The 23,158-nt window shown below is 42.8% G+C and overlaps 1 protein-coding gene across 1 annotated transcript; it reads left to right on the top strand.

Annotated features, from left to right (window-relative positions):
- The first annotated feature begins 1,000 nt into the window (after positions 1–1,000).
- LOC311011257 (noelin-2-like) lies at positions 1,001–22,598 on the top strand. Its single transcript, XM_084006093.1, has 8 exons — positions 1,001–1,518; positions 7,609–7,758; positions 10,049–10,204; positions 14,689–14,908; positions 15,612–15,718; positions 19,454–19,630; positions 20,062–20,235; positions 21,729–22,598. The coding sequence occupies exons 1-8, from the start codon at positions 1,375–1,377 to the stop codon at positions 22,047–22,049; spliced, it is 1,449 nt and encodes a 482-aa protein (XP_083862219.1). The 5' UTR covers positions 1,001–1,374; the 3' UTR covers positions 22,050–22,598.
- The last annotated feature ends 560 nt before the right edge of the window (positions 22,599–23,158 follow it).

The raw sequence follows: 23,158 nt of genomic DNA, 5'->3' as shown, positions 1-23,158 counted from the left end.
TGCTGTGAACTCACCAAGCACACTGGTTTCCCATTTATTTCTGGAAACTAGTCTATTATTTCTGAGTAAACCTGACGATGGGTCCACCTTTCTCTTTGATAAATAGATCTTTTTTACCTGCAGCACCTGCATGAAAGGTTGCCTACACTTCACAATGTCACATGTGAGATCTATAAAAGCTCATCAAGCACAGGGCCTTCTACTCTTATTGACAACCTCAAGTAGGAATATCATTTATTTTTCACACTTTGCAAACTCATCCAGTGGGGCGAGAGGATTTTGCAGGCTGGCGTTTGACTCCCGTAGTATATAGTATGCTGCATACATGTAGTACGTACTGTGGGATTTTGCTCTGTAGTAGATCCACTAGCTCCTTTTGATCTGGTGGTTGACACGTGTTATTTTGGGGAGCTGCCTCCATGGAAACGCTGCAGAAACAGATCAAATAAAACATCCTCGGAACATCTTGTACTTCCTTTTCCTTCCTTTTAATGAAAAACTAATGTTGGAGAGTTTCATCTTTGGGACCCCGCTGGCCACATGGGGGCAGTGTTGCATCAGTTTGCACTGTACATGAAGCACAGACCAGGGACAGGTCAATGGAGAGCATTGTGCTTTCATGTAGGCGCTTGCATGTAATCAATATAAAGGAAAATAAGGGGAAATGGACAGAGAGGAATGTGTTCACCGGGTTAACAGTGAAGAGGGACAATTAGAGGACGGGGCAACAAAAGAAAAGAGGATAGATGTGTAGCGTGTTTTTGTTATCTATCTTCATATTTTATACCATGCGCTTGGTCATTATTGTTCATGAGAATATGCTCATTTGATGAAGAAGAAGTTGAGAGAATATATGAGAGCAGGAGTGAGAGGGAGAGATGGACGAGTGTGTCTTAGAGGGAGGGAGGGAGGGAGGGAGGGAGGGAGGGAGGGAGTGGATAAATGAGAGAGCAGCGCTGGCTCAGCTACAGTGTCTTTCTGCCAGGCAAAGGAAGGAGTCCAGGAAACACACACACACAGATCAGGCGGACCTAACTAGCCAAGAGCATCTCCTGCAGCCGGTGGATGTTTGTGGACTTGATGCGTCTTCACATGGAGGCGTCTGGAGTGGCTTGTGCTCCAGGATTTATTCCCTAACCTGTGGCGGTGTAGCAGCGGGGGACTTTACCGGTGGGACGATCCCGGCTGTTGTTTTTTCTTGGATTCCACAACTGAAAACTCATGAGACGTTTTTTTTTTTTTTTTTACCTGTAGCATCATGTTGTGTACACTCTGTTTTTAGCATGACTGCTGTGGACTGTGTGTGAGGGAGCCGGCTAGAGCTTCTGTTTGTCTGCACGCTCTGTGTGTGTGTGTGAATGCGTGTTTGTCAGGATGACTGTTCCCATGTTGAAGATCGGCGCGGTGCTCAGCACCATGGCGATGGTCACTAATTGGATGTCCCAGACGCTGCCGTCGCTGGTCGGACTCAATGGAACCGTCATTTCCTCCGAGGGCACACATGAGCGGATCGTCAGTGTATGTATTTATACTGTATACTGGATATACACACTATGTACACAACTGTAGAGTTATTTTTTGCAACACGAACAAAATGTTGCGTAACAACACAAAGGATTGCAGCTGAAGTTGTTTTCTTTCAGTGTGCACTCACTGGCATGCTCACAACCAGCTGTTTTGGACACAACACCACCCACTCTCTATAAACAATTGCATAAGCTCTCTAATGTGACATCCTTGCCTTTTTGATTAAGAGAATTTGCTGCTTCTGAGTGGCAGCCAAAATTTCGGGGGGGAAAAAAGGAAGTCCAATTTAGGGATGAACGCATGCAGGGACATTTAGCCTCCATGCAGCAGATATTTGATCAGATCATTGGTGCAGAAAATCCAGCAAAGAAGGAAAAGCAACATGAAAAGATGCTTACAAGTAGATGGAGAACATTTGAAGAAAAAACGTGCTCCCAACATGAAGAATAAATAGCACTAATAAATAATGAAATAATCTTTTATGTTTGCATGAATCATAAAGAACACATGTACGGTTTTCAGCCACCACTACACACACACACACACACACACACACACACACACACACGTAATTGGATTGCACTCTCTCCGACTTACTGGGGTTGATATTTCTCTTGGGGAAGGCTGACTCACCCATGGGACAGCCAGCAATTTGTTGCCCTAGCAACACCCTGGCAACCCAAGACATGTTGATGCTGGACCAATGCACATACAGGTCGCTTAACTCTATATGGAAACTGTGTTGTGTGTGTGTGTGTGTGTGTGTGTGTGTGTGTGTGTGTGTGTGTGTGTGTGTGTGCATTCGTACGTGCGCGCTCATGGCCACGCTTGGGCTTTGCATGATTTAGCTTTCTGGCTCGAGCGGCAGTACCTCACAGCTGCTGTGTGGAGGTACTTTGCAAGTTCAGCAAAGTACATGCAGTCTGATGCGAGAAGACGCCTACACACAAACACAGACGAGGACTGATGGAGAACAGATGGAGATGTTAGAGGTGCAGCGTTGCTACTTTGTGCTACGTCAGGGGATGGTTTATATATATTATATACAGTATTTTGCTCTAATTGAGTGTGTTTAGGTTGGTTTGGACAGGTTAGCTGACTACAGTATTTAGTTTTTCATCCATTCATTTTAGCTCCATATTTCAACAATGTATCCATTCCCTTTAGCTATTTTAATAGATGTATCCATTAAATGTAACTCATTCCTTGCTAACAAGTTTTCATGCACTCTCATGCAGTACGTATTAATCAGGTTACAATATGTTGATTTCTTTTTTTAAAAGCTGTCAAAATTGGATGGGAATCACATATTCCTTAAAAAAACCCCACCTAGGTCTGACCTCTTTGAATATCTATTTTTAACTGGAGGTGAGGGGAGCAGCTGCGACTGATTTCTATTGGAAGGTCCTAACTGGCAGCGAGCTGTGCAGCACGCCATTTTGCACTGAACTTTTGTCGGATACCCTGTTTCTATTTATTCCTGTTGCTCGCTTTGAAGGCGGCGCCTTGGAAGATGAATTGCTGGTTCTTTGAAGTTCAAAAAAACGGAGGAGTTATCTCTGCCATACCTCTAAAGGATACCTCGACTAGAACCTAAATACGGTGGCTGGAGGTGACATCGCCAGGGAGCTGAAAGACTCCTGTTTTGCTGTTATTTCACGAATATCACAGTATAAAATGTGTGTTTCATGAAGTACTACCCCCCCACCATCTTCCATTACCTACGTAGCGTTTATCGTAAGGACACAGTGTCACTCTCTCTTCAGTTCTCTGCTATCGTTACGGTTGTTATTGAATTATTCCTGGTTCAGCTCGACCCAACATTACATGTCATTTCTAATCTAAAGTCATGTGTGACTAAAGTCAGCTGTTTTTTTCCACAATCAAATATTTTTCTCAACTTCAATATATATATTAACATTTAGAATATTCGTTGGCTGCACGTGTTGTTGATGAACATGTAGACATTTAGATTTGTATGTGCTGTTACAGTATTTTGTCTGCCACCTCTGGTTTCTATCTGTTGAATCCTTGCAGGGATTTAGCTCCGTTATCTCTCACTGATCACAATCAGCTGAGCTGCCTGTGTAGATTTTTATCATTTTTCCCTCGTGTGAAATGAGGAAATGAGCCCTCAGGTGCCGTATGTCCTCCTCTGCTTAATTACATCCAGCAGTAGTAGGCACAACTGATGCTTATATTCCCATCACATCCCCGACGCCCCCCCCCCCTCACCATCAGCTACATTGTAAATAGGACTTCAAGGTTACCACACCAAATCCAGCTCATTGATTTATCAGATGTTTCCCCCCTCCTCTCGCGTCTCTATCCTCCCGGCTTCCTCCTCTGTCGTTACTTTTTTCCAGGGTTTGTAGGGCAGCTTCTCAGCCGGTGTGTGTGTCTGTGTCTGTGTGTGTGTGTGTGTGTGTTACATTGTTTGTAGATGTTAACACTACTGTAAGGAGGTCGAACTGAAGACCTAGTTGTGGTTGCAGTTTAATGTGTTTTTGAATTTGGATCTCACGTTTAGACCCCAGGGAACCTGCTGTCACCTCAGAACCACCTAATGAGGTCCAAAATAAACGTCCCAAAATTAGAAAAGAAACACGAGGCGTTATATAACGCAGGTATTTTAGGACTATTGATAAATGTGTCTTGCTGTGTGCCGCAGCCTGGAAATCAACAACAGCACGTTGTTCTTATAAACTGTTGTAACTTTGAATGTAATATTTGACATTTGCATATTTTGAGTTATTTGAATTATTGAATATTGATTTGTTTACAAATACAACATGTTTGTTTACAATAGAATTTAATTTAGATGCATTCATTGTGCATAATTTGCATTTACACAAAGGTTATTACTGTGATTTGCATTGCACAAGAGTTCCTGTGTGAAAAGAAATACGTTACCCAAAATGCATTGCACTTGTACTTCCTGAATGCACTACGTGACTAGAACTAGCGATGCGATGAACGATGTACATGTGTGAGAATGCTCAGTACAGTTACCAGTCTTTTTACAAAGTATCCAGACTCCGGATCCGTTTAATTTGCAAGCTAGTTATAGATTTACAGAACATAAACAAAGTATCTGAGCTCCCAAGAAATATAGAATACTACTGTATTTATGTCACTGAAGTGTTTTGGCTACTTGGGGACATATTATCACCCACACAGATTTTAAGTTGATATTGCAAACTTAGCTTGTTTAGACATCCCGCAGATTAATTTCTCTGGTTTTGGTCTCCACCAACTCGTGAGGGAAATTGCTCTTTATCTCTTTCTGTCTGCTGTTCGGGGCATAGCAGGTAGTCTACAGTTGTTTTTTAGTTGAAAACAGCTGCCTCTTTGATTTTGTACCTACGAACAATCACTTTCACGTACAAGTAGTCCAGAGTTTAAAAACATGAATTATAGCGGCTTTGTTTCTTTTCTTTTTTTTTCATAAATAAAGATTAAAGTATCCACTTTTAAAATTTCCCCGATTGAGTTCTGATCAGGAAATTCAAGTCAAGAATATTTGGCCAAGAATGAATCAATCTTTTTTTTTTTTTGTGAAACTTGTGAACCTTAAAAAACAACTTTAAAATCCCATTTTTTAAAATTGCACCACTATAAAATATAAAGATGAGACAACAGCGTAAATTACACCCCTTAAATTCAGATAGTTTGTAAAAGATTTAAACACTATACATTTATATTTGAATTTCAATATAATTCAATAACAATGTAAAAGAAACAACAATAAGTATTCAGCTGCTACTCAAAATCTTAATACAGGGAACTAAAATATTAATGCATCACTTCATATCAAAGATGTATAACTTTTTCTGTGAGTTAAAGGACGTGTTTCTCTCAAAGTGTGTGCACATTTATTGTGTTAGAATCCATCCTCCTTTGCCAAGACCATCCGTCTACCTGACAGGTGTGGCATCAATATGCTGATTAAACCGCATGGTTATTACACAGGGGAGACTTGGGCTGGTCACAATGGAAGGTCAATGTGCAGTTTTATGTTCAAGGCACTACACTATAACGAGGGCTGCACATATGCATTTTTTTAGTCAGAACAGGGGGGGGGGGGGGGGGGTTGTAAAGCCGATTAGATTCACTGCCTCATTCTCACAAAGCACATTGGAGACGGCTTACGTAATGAAATCAACATTCAATTCACCTGCAACAGCCCGGGTGGACATTCGTTCCTTTCAACGTATATCATGAGATGAAACTGCACATTTTTAGTGTGACCTTTTATCGTGACCGACCAGAGGACACTCCTGTGTAATAACCTGCTGTTTAGTCAGCATCTCCATGCCACGGCTGTCAGGTAGATGGAGCATCTTGGCAAAGTAGAATTGAAACACAGGAGCGGGTCTTTTGTGTGCATATAGGAAGGAGAAAAATCTAATTTCATATCAAGAAAGACGGAAGCGAAAACAAGTGTTGTGTTGATAATGTTGACATTATATTCAGAGATGTGTTTGGACTGAAAACAGAGCAGGAAATCAACTTAACCGAGTGAATTATAGGCTTAATATGAGAATGAAATGGGATTGTGCGTTCTCATGGACTGAGAGTTGGGTAGAAATCATTTCTTTTGTTCATGTTTGTGGGAGCTCTGGGGAGCCGGTGACTCTCTGCCAGAGAAAACAGGAGCTCTGGCTGTGGATGCAGAGGGTGGAAAGCCTCCAGTTCTGCTGCTAGCTTTCCTGGACACAGGCATGTGGGAGATGTCACAGCGGATTGTAGCTGCAACAAACAGCTAATTTAGACACAGCTGTCTGTGGTGCAGTCAAGTACGACCAAAGTGCAGAGAGAATGCACTCTCCTGTTCAACGTTAATTGACACTGAAAATCACAATTTCCAGTCAAGAGCTCCAGAAATCCTGCTGAGATTTACCAGCAGCAGAACAGACAGAAATGTTTTTAGCGGGAACATATTTATCCACAATTTTAACAGCCTGACCTGAATAACAGGCTGGTATGTTTGGAAATGCACAAAAGAAACCACTTCAGAAATATGACTCATTGTGTCCGTTTTGAAAAAGAGATGGGTAACAAAAACACAGCAAATACAAAAAAACTAGAACATGCAAACACTTCCTTCAAGGTCTGTGAGTTACAGCTTCAGCAGACACTTTAAATATCGTTTTGAATGAAGCACAGCATGACTCACTGCCTTATTAATGTTAATTAGTATGTCTTTTACATTGCCATTCATTCCAAAAGGCAGACATTTCTGAAATGATTCATGCAAGCGTCTCCTATATGCAGCACATACTGACATTAAATGTGCTTTTTGAACACGTGCTGCAGGAAATATATCCTATAACACAGTGCTTGTGGGGATTGACGCGTTTGCACAAACATAAAGCACATTTCATGAATGCACAGTATGAAGTGTATCATTTTGATCACAGTTACTGGATGGAAAGGGATATTTTTATACTAAATTTATTTTAGATCAGAACAAGCTCCAATTTAAAAGAGATGGCAGGAGACAAAAATAGAATTCTGAAAAGTGGAAATTACAAGCTTCATATTATACAAGGTGTATTCTTTAAAAAGCAATGCAATCAATTCATCTTTTAATAATCTTCCCAGTTAAAAAAAAGAATTGTTTAGTGTGTGCCAATCATAAAGACGTGACTTCACATTCTTTGTTTTGTGCAATAAATAGTTCACCACCCAAAGATTTTATTTTGAATAAATGGATTTTATGTAGCCAATTGTCACATTTAAGAAGCTGGAGCCAGTGATTTTTGTTTTTGAACAGATTGCTGATCATTTTTTACAGATATGGTCGTTGAGTTATTGTTTTATCACTATAAAACACTTTAAAATATCACAGGAAAGTGCCTTAAAGACCATAAGAGGGTTTACTGCAGGAATTTTAGATGAATTTCATTAAAGCAGAGTGAACTCAGACTGAAGTGCATTGATAAAAGTTATCTTTATGTGAAAATAATGAGCTATGGACAAAAACAAATGAATAAATCCCATAATTGCGTTACTTTGCTGACCTTCTCCACTAACGAATGAATGCATTTGCTGACCCTGGACCTGTTTTGTGTGCAGGGTCTGTACCCGGGCTCAGACGAGGGCTGGCAGGTCTACAGCACGGCTTCAGATCCTGACGGCAGGTGTGTTTGCACGGTGGTCGCTCCGGCACGAAACCTCTGCAAACGAGACCCTCGGAGTCGACAGCTCCGCCTGCTGACTGAACAGGTGTGTGTGTGTGTGTGTGTGTGTGTGTGTGTGTGTGTGTGTGTGTGTGTGTGCGTGCATCCCCGCACGTTTCAGCGGTCAACATTGCGATGCAGCACGTGGTGTCGGGGGGAAAGGCAGCGTACTGGAATGAAATGTTCACTGTCTTTGTTTTGACACTTGCAGAAACACACATGAACAGACAGGTTTCACTGACAGACGTATCCTGATACATCAGTAGCTGAATCCTCTGAAGACTCCCAGTCGTTCAACACGCCGAGAGAGTTTAAACTCAAAGGGAACAGACAGAAACTCTTTGTTCTATATAGGGTGCATGAGTAGGGTTCATGTTGTCAGTCCTACCGATTCAACTGAATCCATCTGATAGAATAAATAAAAGGAATTTTTTTGGCTTCACCAATAATCGATATAAATGCGTTAAATCTTATGAATTCTTAATCATGATTCATGTTTTAATACGTTTAAGACACTCTCTCCCCTGCCAGCATGTAGCCCATTGAAAAATATGCTGGCGTAGTATGCACCGTTTTCTCTCAATGAATACGTGCATTCTGAGAGAGAAATAAAAGTGATTTGTTGACAGAGGTTGGTGAATTATTGAGCACCGTGGGGCCGGTAAACATTTCCCGAAGCGTGCACGAGTGCGGATACATACATCTGGGAGTTCCTCACCAAAGAAGAAGTCAACCACGGGCACACATCACAATAATAACAACAGCGTGAGGATTATTTTTATCCGCTTCCTGTACTCTTATCACACAGGAAGAGGAGGGAAAAACAGACACAATCTGAGGCACTTGTTGTGCTCGTGCATGCTTCTGTATTCATGAATCTTAATTAGCTCAGCATATAAAGGAAGTGACACGTGGATCCAGTGTGAATGTGTGCGTTTTGCTTAGATTTTTGCACCTTGCATGTTTTACAGTGGAAGATGTGTGGGTGGGTTTGTTTGTTTGTTTGCATATCACTTCTGGATATCTGGGTCATTTTTTTTTTATAATGGATTTTCTTTTTTTCTTCTTTTTTCATGCTTGTTGTTGCATTCAGTATCAAACGAGATTTGAAGTATCTGGTCGGATTTCAGGGTGGTTAATGAGAGGAAGCGGGGGAGTGTTTGTTTCTTGAGAGCGGAACAGACGAGGTGAGGATCTCGTGTTTTAAGTGGATCTAATGAAAAGCCTCTTCAAAAAGAAGTCTGACTCGTATGTATGTCCCTGAGATTTCTGCCACTTTGAATATCATCAGAATTGGGAAGCTACGCGTCTCCCCACAGGATGAACTCTAACTACTTCAGTGATCCCCTTCTTCTTTCCTCTTATGGATTACATTTTCAGTTCATAGTATAAAAAATATATATCTCGACACGATGATCCCTTCGATTTCCATCTAGCAAAAAACGTAGACTTTTAAAAATAGAGTTTGCGACACGGTAAGATTCCACCTCACTTCCACCCCATCTCTTCATAACTAAAGCTTTAATATATTTGAGACATTATCATGGGTACTTCAGGTGCCCTTTTGATCCAGCTGCATTAACAGCACTCTTCGGGGTAATATCAGATACCGTGGTCCTGCTAGAAAATTAAAGCACTGTGTGACCTCATTGACCTTATTCGCTCGACGACTGATATTACTTAGTTGGAAGTACAGCCGCCCCTCCATCCTATGAGGCTTGGATTAGAGGTGTTCTTCATTTTAGTAAATTAGAAAAGTTTAATACACACTGCACGGGATAGGATGTGCGTCATCATTATCCAAAGATCAGGGAGTAGCCGTGACAACCCCTATCTTTATCACTGCAAAGCCAGATTTTGGTCCAACAGTACTTCTAAGATGCACACAAAGCATGATAAACTAAACCCGTCTAAAGACTTTTAAGATTGAGGCGTCCATCTGTGTTCTGGGGATTAGCTACAGAACCGGGGACAGTGTTTCTGGATCGACACAAGGTTTCTAAATAGGAAGTGTAGCATTTAAAGTCCATTTTTATCTCTATTGTAATGGAGCAGAAATCTCACAGATGGATATCTCCCGGGCAGATAAAACAGCACGGCTAGAAACCACAAGAGATGCCTGAGAAAATGTGTCTTTTTTTGTGCCTTTTTATACATTCCATCGCATCAACACACAACCATATTGATGTTTGGAAACAGTAACAGGTGGCAGTAATCAAACATCAGCCAAAACCGACCAATTTCTGGCAATGTAGGACACGGTAATCACTCATCATAACATCCGCGTGTGTGTGTGTGTGTGTGTGTCTGTGTGTGTGTGTCTGTGTGTGTGTCAGGTTCAGAATGTGAGTCAGTCCATGGAGGTGATAGACCTGCGGACATCCAGAGACCTGCAGTACGTCAAAGACACCGAGCCCCTGCTGAGGAGAGTGGACGGACGTTTACACACTTACGTCGCCAACCCCCGCACTCTGACGGCTAAGGGCCTGCAGGTACACACACACACACACACACACACACACACACACACACACAGTGTGAGACGGTCGCTTCGGGGAACGCACAACCTTTGGTGTGAAAACATTGATTTCACGCATGCCGAGCTGAAGTTTCCTGCACTCAGACACGTGATCTTTCATGACGGGGACTAAAATTCGTCTTACAAACAAAATATGTCTGGAATGAGTCACATTTTCACTTTCATAATATTTAGTTGCATGGACAACATGCACTTTACTTTGCTGTCAGTGTTTTAAATTTACAGGAGAGAAGTTAAGATGGCTGGATTAGTGTTGCCTTTTATGGAGGGGGATATCTAAATTTATCGCACCTCTTAAATTATGAGTATTAATCCCAGCCGTGTGTGTTTTCTTGCATGACGCCGCTGGCGGGCGTCTGTGCCAACAACAGGAAGCCAGCAGGCAAGTGGGAAATGATCTCAGTAGCTCAAGAGAATGAGAGGCTGTGGATCTGAGGAACGAGGAGCGAATGATCCAAACAGTTAAATCAGCTGTGACACTGCCGGGTTTAACGTCTACAATCAGCAGCTCAGGATTCCTAATGACGCTGAACTAAAGCGTAGTAAAAGCCTGTGAGCTGTCTACACCTGCGTGGAACTCTCAGCAAGCATTGATTTGGGGATTTATGACTCGTACTTAAATGTGAAACGTGAGCTTCGGATATCCAGGTCACGTGTTAATAGTACTGCATTTCACTCTGTAGTTCAGACATGCTTCACGTTTGAGTATATTAATTAAGCCTGAAATGATCTTTTCATGTGCGTCCCACCCATTCAGTGATACTGGGTCCCTTAAACGTTGCACAATAGAATTACAGGCGATGAGCGATGGCAACAGACCAGTAAGAGCACCTTATTTTTAAAAGGACAAAGCTTTATGAGGCGGTCAGCCCAAAGAGCATCCCCTTCGGTGAGGAATGTATTCATTTCTGCACTTTCATTGTTGCATAGAGGTCGATGTGATTGAACAGACATGAGATCATACAGACCAGATCTCTTAAATTTCCCAGCTTGGGATCAATAAAGTATTTCTAGCTAGTGTTGATTGTCTGTAACCAAGAACAATGAGAGGAGGTAGTCTTTTGATATGTGTGATTCACAACTTGTGGTGCGCTGTTGTTAGCTTATTCTCACAGCACTCAAACCAATTAAAAAGAATAGGAAAGACATTAATACAGCACTAAGAAGTAATGCCACATGTTGGTAATTGATTTGATTGCGAAGGCTGATACCTTTTTCCATGTCTGACTGGTGAATATGAAGCTACAGCCAGTTAGCTTAGCTTAGCACAAAGACTGGAACAATTCTTTATACAATATCCAGCCGTATACATTGTAGAATAACATTTAAATTATTTAAAAGCATGATATATTGTATGTACTGGACAGAGGTTCCTAAGGGGGGGGGGGGGGGGGGGTCCACAAAGAAATGCACACACACACACACACACACACACACACACACACACACACACACACACACCAGCTCCTGCTTCCCCAAATAGGGAGCATTTCCGCCTCCCTATAAATCCTTTTCCCCTTTCATCTTTTGCCGAGCATCTTCTTAACAACATCATGGGGCTCTGGGGTCTGTTTTTAAGTTTCATGCGGTTAGTGTGTGTTTGTGTGTGTGTGTGTGTGTGTGTGTGTGTGTGTGTGTGTGTGTGTGTGTGTGTGTAGGCTTGTCGCTCCTTGGGGGTTTTCTCAGTCGTAAGCTTTTGCCTTTTGCACTGAGAGGCAGAACTGGTGAATATTTATGCGATGTGCAGCTACAGTAAGTTTATCAATAACTAAACAGTGTTTTTGTCACGGGGGGGGGGGGGGGTGGAGAGGAGGAGGTCAAACCGAGAGATTGATGGAGGATGATGGAGCGCTTCAGAGAGGTATTGGATGAAAATAGAGAGAAAATAGATGTCTTATTGTATTTTACCCTTTTCCCAGTGGGAGGGTGTGATGAGAGGAAGAGCAAAGGGAAGTAAGAGGGGGGGGGGTAAAGGTTAGGCAGGGAGGGAGAGGACAGATTAGAGAGAGACTAAGATGAAGGAGGAGAACACATGGCAGGGGTTGGGGATTAGCAGGCCAGGATATTTTCAGCATTTTGCCAAGATCGTTTTGATTAACTTGAAATTATATGAAAACATCGATGCCAAATACCAGTCAGTTACGACAAAGTGGCCAAATCCCACACTATTCTCTTATGGCATGGAAGAATTGATGCCCAGAAAGTAAAATGTTTTGGAGTGATGTGGGGAAAAGTATTTAGGTCCTGATTTGCAGATTGAGGGATTCGACTCCTCGTGTTTGACTGACTGCCAGGTCTGTTTTCCTGGATGAGGTGTTGTTTCCTCGTGCGAGGGCGGGAGATGTTCTGACGAGATGATAAAGCTTTGTCTCACGTCTTTTAATCCTCTCTTTTTTCAAATCCGACTCCTCTTGATACGCAGCAAATGTTTTTGATTTGAGGCGAAGACGTCTGAGTGTTTGAGACTAAAACAGAGTCTTTTTTAGGAAAACCCTTCACAGTCGTGTGTCATACATATAATGCATATACGTTAAAACATATTCAGTCACACATTCTATGAAGGTCATTTATATAATGCATAGGGTTGGGTAAAAATATAGATACTGCAATATATCGCGTTGTGAATGCAGTACTTTATCCTTTTTCATTTTATTTTCAATAGTTATTCCAGTGAATTTAATGGGAATTAATAAAATGGAGAGGCTGTTTTGAATGAAATAGTTTTGACTCAATTTGTCCTCTGATGAATATCATCTGATGTACAAATACAGGTACTTGTGTTTTCATTTTTATTTATATCGCAATATTGTGATACTGTAAACTTTGTTATGAAATGTCGTGCATGATTAAGAGGCTTTTATAAAGCCTTATAAATGCATTATAATGTGTTTATAAATGGGCTTCCTTCATAGAAAGTGTTGCCAAATATTCTTCCTTCAAACCGAAAGACGAACGTGTCTTTAGCTTTTCATATTCTCCACTTAATGCTGCTTTTCTGGGTCGCGGTGGCATCAATCTGTGCAGAACAGCCCCAGACGTACTCCCCTCCAGCCCCTGCTTGCACCTCCTCCTGTGGGAGGTCGAGGAATTCCCAGGCCAGATGGGATACGTCTTCCCTCCAGCAATTTCTGCGGGGGGGGGGGCTATCCATTTGGCTAACCTGGCTCCTCTCTCTCTTCCCTCACTCGTCGTCTCCTCCTCGCGTCTTATCTCCTCCCGATGGATTTGGGAGGGAGAGGTATGAGGAAGAGATGCGAGGATGGAGGCGGCAATTACTCACGACAGACAGCATGTGAACTCTGGGACATGTGGAGGTAATTAAGTGGAGGAGATTCCCACCAAAATCAATTAGATGCGACACTTCAACACAGGAGGAGAATGCACATACATCGTGACAACTCATTCAGTGTCAGTCAATGTATTCCCAACATGGAAGCAGGTTCACCGAAACACTGAAGGAAGCTGAAATGAACACATATTTTTCATCTCTGGTGAAGTTAGACAAACTGATTCAAAGAAAAAGTCTAATTGATTTGAGTGTGGCATCCCTTTTTATACAATTATTATAAATAATCAAGTATAATCAAATAGTTAAGATTCAAAGAAGAGCACCCGATGCTGCTGCTTCTATATTAAATGAATGTGTTGCGTTCTCAGCGCGTGATGAAATAACGTCAATACACTTTTAGTTTTTAGCTACTTTATAGATTTGTTCTATAATTTGTCTGTGAAAGGCAGGACACAGTCTGATACTTTTGAGATAATAACCGTTATAATAAAAGTGCGGCTGTAAGCCAAAATGCTCTTTGAATGAAAAATAAGAAGAATAAAATTGGCTCATGAAGAATAAAGAGACAAAATTGCAAAATAACCTTTTTGATTCATTCATCATTCAGATTATACACGCAACTAATCATTTTTATTTTATGAAAAATTCATAACAGAGCTCCCGTTGGTGCTTTTATTCCTGTTTCCAGAAGTACTTTATCTAATCTAGACTATGTGTACCATGCAGTAATATTAATTTCAGAGTAATGCTGTTTCCACAGACTACATATTCCTCTTCCTGTCAGATCAGCTGAATGATCACTAAACAGATTCACACTGAGAGAGTGTTGCTTTCTGGGAGGTAAATAAAAAAGTGTCCACATAGAATACTGTGTTTCCTGTGGAAGCCTCCTCTCTCCTCACTCGATCGATTCCCGGGTCAGAGGCTGCAGCATGGAGGCGCGAGGACAGCAAAACGCATAATTAGCTGAATGAAAAGCACCTTGAGTCTTTTCTGGGGTCGTGTTCATCCACAGGGAAGTGTTCATGCTCAAAGGGAGTCCTGACCAGACACATAAACTACCTCCGCTGGCTGTGAAGCAGAGAGACTTACATAAGTGGACGAATCCATCTCCCCCCCTCACTTATTTCCCTTCTCCTGTCCTCCAGGAGCTACAGGGCCAGATGTCTCAGCTACAGCCCCTCCTGTCAGTGGTGGAGCAGTACAGACTGGACCTGCAGACGCTGGCCACCCTGCGGCTGGAGCTGCTCAACCTGTCCGTCATCCTGACGGCCATCCAGGAGGAGATCGGGGCGTACGACTACGAGGAGCTCCAGCAGAGGGTTCTGCTGCTGGAGACGAGGCTCCACAGCTGCATGAACAAACTGGGTACGTGCCGGAGCCGACAAGATGCTCAGGAACGCACAGAAAAGTCTGTTTACCTGAGCCGCCTTCCAAAAATGTCATGAGGTTATATAGGAAATATATATATGTAAGTTGGAATATTTGGTTATATGTTTTTTCCTATTTAAATGCATCAGTAATCACTTTTGACCAGGTTGCAATTATTACATTATGTGTCGTAATCAACCAGGTGAAAATGTATTCATGCATAACATTTGTTTGATCTATATATATGTACATTTATAGATAGTATTCAGGCAGTGGAAACGGTTGCATGTGGCTCTGGAGGAGCTTTTCAATATCCGACAACATAGCAGGGTTATTTTTCCCAGATTGGACTTATGTGTTGAAATAGTTAACAACAACAACAACCTGGACATTTAGCAGGCAGAACATCTCGTCCTTGGCTTTAACAGCTCCCACCGTTCCTTTTCAAACTTCCACCTCTCCTCACTCAGATCTCTTTCATGGAAGGGAACACATTTCTTTCACAGCTCATCCTATTTCATCTGAACAGACTTCATGAATTGTTGCTTCAGTTGAATAGAGACACTCCCCCCCTCCCTCACCAGACAATATGAACCCATATCTCCACTTCACTTCAGTCATCTTCCTGCAACAACAAAACTGTTTTCTTTCATCTTGATTTCAGCTTTTAACGCGTCACGTCCATCGTTTTTGTTGACAGGTTGTGGTCGTCTGACGGCAGTTAGTACCCCTATCACCGTGAGAGCCTCGGGGTCCCGCTTTGGCTCCTGGATGACTGACGCCATGATTCCCAGCTCTGACAGCAGGGTAGGTGTACAGTGTGTGTGTGTGTGTGTGTGTGTGTGTGTGTGTGTGTGTGTGTGTGTGTGTTGTCATAAAGTTACGCTCAATATTTTTCTTACTGTATTTTTCTGTCTTCCTGCGTTATTTCCAACATGACTCCTGTGTGCACTCTGTCCTCACTCACCACAAGCTTCACACACACACACACACACACACACACACACACACTCTGTCCGGCCAGCGCATATTAAGCTAGTTGTCAAGGCGACTGTCTCCCAGTTGCCAGGTGTGATTTATATCGCCATGGTGACCCTTGCCTGTTCCCTATTAGAGCTTCTCCCTGGTTATGAGCAGGGAGCTTCACACAGCAGCAGTCTCCCAGTTATATCACCTTCAGTTACCAGTGTGGCCGTTACAGTCGTGGGTCAGGACTCTTTCCCGGTCTTTTGTCCCAAGAATAGGAAGCTGTTTCTGTCTGTATGCTGATAATGAAAACAACTGGATTTGTATTATGAAGAAGACAGTGAACACTAAAGAGCTGCAATCTGCTGAAATCTCTTCCATCTTGCTTTTCTTCAGGCTGAACGGAAGCCGTGAAGAATTCTCTAGTAAACAAACTTGTTCTAATAACATTTAGTGTTTTGTTGTTGTTTTTTTTTAACCAAAATGTTTCCTTGAGGCTGAGATGTGTTGGCTGCACATCCTCCATTAAACATTTGCAGAGCAGATTTTTTTTAAAGTCTTTTCAAGCTATGAATGTGTATTCGGAGATGTGCGAATACACACAAAGAAGAAGTCTAAATTAACTTCCCACCCACAGAAGATTACTGATATCTGTGAATTCTTCTGACGTGTATTTATATAGATTTTCATCATAAGGTGATGATACTGTAGTGTTGACACTACGAATGCCTCAGCGAGAGGCTACAAGTCGTTTTCCAATGGAAGCCAGTGACGTAAAGCTGCAAACTGATGGCTGACGCTGCATGACGGGCGTGATGCGCAGCAAAAAAGGCTCGCAGCGAAGCGTCAACCAGTCGTGTGTTTCAACCATTCTGTCTAAAAAAAGAAATGTCATGATGAGCCGGTTCCCACTGCTGATGAAATGATAGCACCACGTTAACGGCTGCTTCAGCAGCGATTCAAGGGCGACAATGAAGCAGTGAATATCCAGGCTGGACAACCTGTGCCACACACACACACACACACACACACTGTAAGTCATTCTCATACATCTTTTGGTATCCATGACGACAGTGTCTGCACAGGATCCCTGTTTGGCATTTATGAATTCTTCATTAGCTCATCAGTGTGTGAACGTGTGTCCACACTTTGTACCGCACACACACACACACACAGGCATGCACACACCTGTCGCTGTCTATGAGAACATCTGCTGAGGTGTGGATATTCCCTGATCCGTCAAGGTGTCTCTGCTGATAGTGTGAAAGGGTGAGAGAGAGAGAGAGTGACGGCACAGAAGAAGAGAGGGAGAAGTTGATTTAAAGAAAGACAGATAGCAGGAGGGGATGAGGAAGGAGGTTGATCAGAAGAGTCAGGAAACATGATGGGATGAAAGAAGGAGGCGATGACGAAGAACTAACAGGAAGGAAGAGGGGGGAAAAGAGGTCGAGCCATGTCACAGAAAACATTAAAGTAATCATTCTCCTCCAAACTAACCGTGAAGCCATCACATAGCGAGCTCCACGACAACGCAGTCTTGTGTAAAAAATAGCACATATGAACATAACTATTTTACCTCACATTTAGTCAAGAAACAAATATTTCTATTGCATCACATAAATGTCATTTTTATGAAAAGCAAACCAACATTATGTTACCAGGTCCTGTTTCATAAATAAAGTGTAAATACACGCAAATTCACTCCGATAAGCTTACTGTGAGTTTGATTGTATTGATTTGTAAAAAAACGATGATGTGAACACAAACCAGAAATTAATTAATAGGAAACGGAGAACGTGGCACAGGCGGACACACCAACTCGATCCGTCTAACAAGCCGAGTTTAACCCGAAAACATTAGAATCAAATAAAAAACCACAGCATCAATTTGTGAAACTATGGTGGGAAAAAAAGCAACAACAACAAAAAAAAACCCTCCCGGTTGACTTTGTAGCACGCACCGCTGGTTGTATAATCTGGAGCTGGTTTATTTAAAGCAAATAGTGCATTCAAATGGGAGAGGATCCGAGCTGCCGGAAAACAAAGGGAGTCCAGCTCCTTTGAAACGCTGTTTTAGAGGGAATCAAAACACAGAGAGCGTCACCGGATGAGCTGATGAAGCAGCGAGGAAAATAGGTTGGAACGAGGAGTGTTGGTGGCAATCAGGCTGTTTCACTGTCTCTGCACAGTCTCAGTTAAACACCGTTGTCAAAGGCCCCTCAGAATCACTGCAATCAGTTGCCTTTGTTTGGAAAGTCTCTTGACTTGATGTGCATTTTAAATATCCCAACTACAAATACAGTGTGATTTAAAGAAAAGAAAATGTCTGTGGGAATAATGAGCATCTTTTACACGTTCTTTTCTTCCATCTATTTCACCTTTTGAGTAATTAATCCTCCGTGCTGTCGAAGCTCGTCTTCTTCTTCCCCCTTCCTGTTCTCTGTCCGTTTGTTCTGTCTGTCCGATACTAATGGCATATTCACCAATTAGTGGTAACTCTCTGTGGGTTGAAAACTGTCTTCTTTTTTTTAAGAAATATGGATTTTAATGGATACATGACATCGTGCTGAATGTCACAGTAGAACATCTGCATCCTCACCAGAGGAGACATGGATTCACATCTTGTATTGCAATGCAATGATAAGGGAAAATGCAAAATTGGGACATGTGGATATGTCTAGAAAAAAAACAAAAACAGCCTCCCCAGAGGAGCAACACAGATTTATGCTTTGATGTTCATATTTTCGGAAATCTGGGAGGATGACCAATGTGTTTGACAAACATAACACTGTCTGGCGTGACGAGTTTGTTGTGGGAATGTTGGATGTTTGTAATTTATAATGCGAATCGTTGTCAGGTCAGGACGTTGATCCACATCTCCTCTTTCTAACTGTTTGTGCGTATAGAGCATGAGTGCCAATGACATGAGATAATTTCAGAGGTCATCATGACATCTGTGTTCTGTCAATCTTGCCTTTGTAAGACAGGACATGACCCGTCATTTATCCACAGTATGATTCCTCCTCCTTAAAAGGGAGATCCCTGCTAGACTCAGGGTCGTTCCTGCTGACTCTGAGCTCTTTGCATGAGAAGGCAGGGGCAAACTATTTTTGTCCGCAGATGAAAATACTTTGTGGAATAAACCTCGGAGAAAAAAAGCTGATCCTGGTTGTTGATCTATATTGGACAGATTCACGAGTTCGACCGGGGTCGCCGGAGTGTGAACTTCCCCCGAATACAATAAAGAGCGAGACAGAGCTGAGCTAATATTATCCTAAAGTGTCATCGGGGAGCGTGGAGATGGTCGTTGGTCGATGATGAGCTCCAGATATGATCCCTCTGGCTGCAGCCTCATCGTCTGAGGAGAACTCAACAGACCTGCTGGTCCCAGTCACGGTTGCTAAGCTATGATTAGAGGTTTGCTGATTTCATTGGCTGAAGGTGTAGCAGCCAAACAATCATGTCGTTATCTAATTAAATTGCTTGCGAGCATGGCGGGTGACCATTGAGGATCTCTCTGTAAATGGCTGTTAATTAGCAAGTTCAGAGGTCAACCTTCTCTCTCTTCCTCCGCCAGGTGTGGTCGATGGACGGCTACTATAAGGGCAGGCGTGTGCAGGAGTACAGGACCATGGGGGATTTCACCAAGGGGCAGAACTTTGTGCAGCATCTGTTGCCCCACCCCTGGGCAGGAACGGGCCACGTGGTCTACAACGGCTCGCTGTACTACAACAAGCACCAGAGCAACATCCTGGTAGGACGCTGCCGTCAACGGAAACACGGAGAAGCAACGTTTTGATAATCAGGTGTAGGGATGGGATGATAGAATCACTAATTAATAAGTTAAATCTTTATTTTGGGGATAATAAGAATCATGGTAGGGCTTGATTGTAAAAATACAGGAAGTATCATGTAATAAAAAAACAGACTCACACACAATTTTGCCATATTTTAAAATGTATCTATGCAGGGAGAACCTTATTTAAGATAGTATTTCACTCAAATAAAGACGTGTCCTCTCTGTGAAAATCTTTGTTTCTTAACAAAATGTGAGATAAAGTTTGTTTTACTATATTTTTTTAACAGTTTTGAGGATATTTTGATGTTCATCGGGATAATATCTTGATGTATTTTGGCGTGATATTGTGCCTCATCAGATGTTTTGCATGCGTCCTGTCTTTCCAGGTCCAGTACCATTTCCGCTCCCGCAGCGTGTTGCTCCAGCGCAGCCTGAGCGGGGCCGGCTACAACAACACCTTCCCCTACAGCTGGGGAGGCTCCTCGGACATCGACCTCATGGCGGATGAGATGGGACTCTGGGCCGTCTACACCTCCATCCCCAACGCTGGGAACATCATGGTACGGTCGGCCTGCGTGTTCCTGGAATGATAAACCCGCTGATGTGTTGGTTCCGGGCGGGAGTTACTGCTGTCGGCACATTTGCTTTACCTTCCAGAAGTCATGAACTCCCACGGTTTTTAAGATTCCATTATAAGAGGCAGATTGATGCGTTGAATAATGTAATCTGTCATCATGAGCAGCAAGTGGAGTTTTACCTAACAGGATTTTAATGTACTATATACACCTACTTTTCTCTATTACTGTGCACTTTTTACAAGGTCTGCTTATACCTAGGGGTGTGTGTGTGTGTGTGTGTGTGTGTGTGTGTGTGTGTGTGTGTGTGTGTGTGTGTGTGTGTGTGTGTGTGTGTGTGTGTGTGTGTGTGTGTGTATAGAAATAGTAGTAATAAAAAATCACAATTCATCTATCTCAAAAAACCCCTCAACTGCCTCTTTGAAGAAGGAGGGACATTCAGGATGAAATTAAAGTGTCACATGATTTATTCACTAGATTTGTTTGAATTTGGTTTTTATAGCCCCTCCTCCGATGGAAACACTTACAGCTCGGTGACTAACTAGACTCAGCAGGTCTGTCAAGAGCAAACATGAACTCAAAAATCTAAATTCAAAACATTTGAATTAACTGAGCGAGACATTTTACAGTTCAAAAACACTTGTGTTTATGCTCTCAAACTTCTTTGCCGTTTCTGCACTGCAAGCGCTTCTTGCTTATTGGATCGGACCCAAGTGCAGATCCAGGCCACGTTTACACGTAGCAGGGTATTTAGACGAATATTCCCCCCCCTCCGTTTTCAAAAATAACATCGTGCACACAACATTGTTTTCAAAAGTTGTCATTTCCATCAACCCGCATAAATCCGCCGTCGAGCGCCTTTATAACTATACCGAACCTATGGGTGGCAGTGTAGGGAGAAGGATGAAGCCATGCAAGCCAATCAGAATCCTCAGAATCAACAACAACGAAGAACACGAGCGACTTCCTGTGAAGCTTGAGAACCTAAAACCCCGTTTCTCCCATTTGACACGACAACACATAACCGGCGTTATCAGAAATCTCCACTTTGGTTTTTAGAAATAATCGTTTTCTGTGATAAAAACAGGGTTTTCGTGTAAACGAGAGGCCAAACCGCGTGGAGATATCTGCGTTTTCCCTTCGTGTAAACGTGGCCTGAGGCACAGAGAAAAAAAAACACACACAGGTTCAAAAACGAGTTCAGTGATGAGGTGATGAACCGCAGGTGTGTCTCGTCTCGGTGGCGATCAGGAGAGGAGGTAGCTCCGCCCCCCAGACGCTCTGCAGGGAGACGGGGAAAACATCACATATTGGCTGAGGTTTATTTATAGTGAGCTAATATTGACTTAAAAATAAAAAACTGTACCTATGAAAGTCATTAAATTCAGCAAACGTGGGCTTATTAATAATATCAAAATTGTTTTTAACCGTTTCATAACCTGGTGATTCTCCCTCTCTCTCTCTCTTTATTTTTTTAGGTGAGTCGTCTGGACTCTCACTCGCTGGAAGTCCTCCGGAGCTGGGACACGGGGTTTCCCAAGCGCAGCGCAGGGGAGGCCTTCATGATCTGCGGCACCCTGTACGTCACCAACTCCCACCTCGCCGGGGCCAAGGTACACTTTGCTTACCACACCAACTCCTCCACGTACGAGTACACCGACATCCCCTTCCACAACCAGTACTCCCACATCAGCATGATGGACTACAACCCCAGAGAGCGAGCGCTGTACACCTGGAACAACGGGCACCAGGTGCTCTACAACGTCACGCTGTTCCACGTCATCAGGAGCGACGGATAGATCGGCACGTAAAAAGAAAAAGTAGTTATGGCGATGAAGGCGACGGGACATTTAAAGGGGTTCAACATACACATGCACACACAAACACACCATGGGCGATCACGTCGACAGGGAAAATCTGTGTTTGAATTTGTACGACTTCTAGACTGCGAGAGGTCAGCGAGCTAATAACGAGACACGAGGCGCTGGTTGTGGGACAAACGCCTAAAGGTCACAGACAAGAGCATCCATCACGGGCGGAGGAGAGAATTAACGGCTTCTGCTACAGCAGCGCGGTTCCCGACAGTCTGAGCTCATCCATATTCAATCGCCTTTCATTCCACTTGCGTCTCAAGAAGTGATTTTGGAAGTTGAGGTCGAAACGTCCCAATAAAAAAAAAAAAAAAAAGAAATTAAAAAAAGTGCAGCTCGTGAACTGAATTTCAAACTGGCTTTCAAACCTCGAGCTCCAACGAGGCGCCTGACGGAGATATTCTGGGTTTGTGATGTGATCGTGGACGTGTTCAGTCAGCATGGTTGTTCATTCAATAAACATTACTGTCAAACGTTGGCCTGTTGTCTTCTCTGTTTGGGTGCAGAGAGAGTGGAGAGGGGAAACGTTGTTTTTAAACCTTGCTTTTAATATTTAGTCTTGACAGAATATAGGTTCGAAGCCTTAGGCTTTAACAGAGAGCATAACGTGTAACGCCCTCCAGTAAGTGACTCGGAATAAAGAAGAGTTAGTGCCCAATAAACAAAACCAGCACGACCTCCGATCCAATGCAAGAGTAAAATGACTGCAACATAACAACATGCAACAGCTAGATAGATATATTTATTGATCCCAAGCTGGGAGATTTAAAGACCTAGTCAACATGTTTTTGATCATATTCACTGAAGCCGACACTACGCTCCGATAGAACAACATAAATCATCCGGTTTTAGAAAAAAAAGCGTGCCTCTACGTGCACGTAGAGCCTGTTTCGCAAAAATCAACAGCGCCCGGATCATCCTGTCCAATCAGCACGCAGGGCTGTGTTCGTGCACACACAGAGCCCCTCCCCCCTCGGGTCGTACCACTATCACAGGGGGGAGGCGGAGGGAAGTAGCAACAAGCTTCCAATTCCAAC

Source organism: Eutrigla gurnardus (assembly GCF_963514095.1).
Source record: "Eutrigla gurnardus genome assembly, chromosome: 3".
Taxonomy (NCBI): domain Eukaryota; kingdom Metazoa; phylum Chordata; class Actinopteri; order Perciformes; family Triglidae; genus Eutrigla; species Eutrigla gurnardus.
This window is presented reverse-complemented; position numbering and strand designations above follow the sequence as displayed.

Excerpts from the sequence above, each read along its gene's own strand:
- LOC311011257 (XM_084006093.1), top strand. The coding sequence starts at position 1,375 with ATGACTGTTCCCATGTTGAAGATCGGCGCGGTGCTCAGCACCATGGCG. Across the intron at positions 7,759-10,048 it reads TCCGCCTGCTGACTGAACAG|GTTCAGAATGTGAGTCAGTC; the intron begins GTGTGTGTGTGT and ends TGTGTGTGTCAG. Across the intron at positions 19,631-20,061 it reads AGCACCAGAGCAACATCCTG|GTCCAGTACCATTTCCGCTC; the intron begins GTAGGACGCTGC and ends CTGTCTTTCCAG.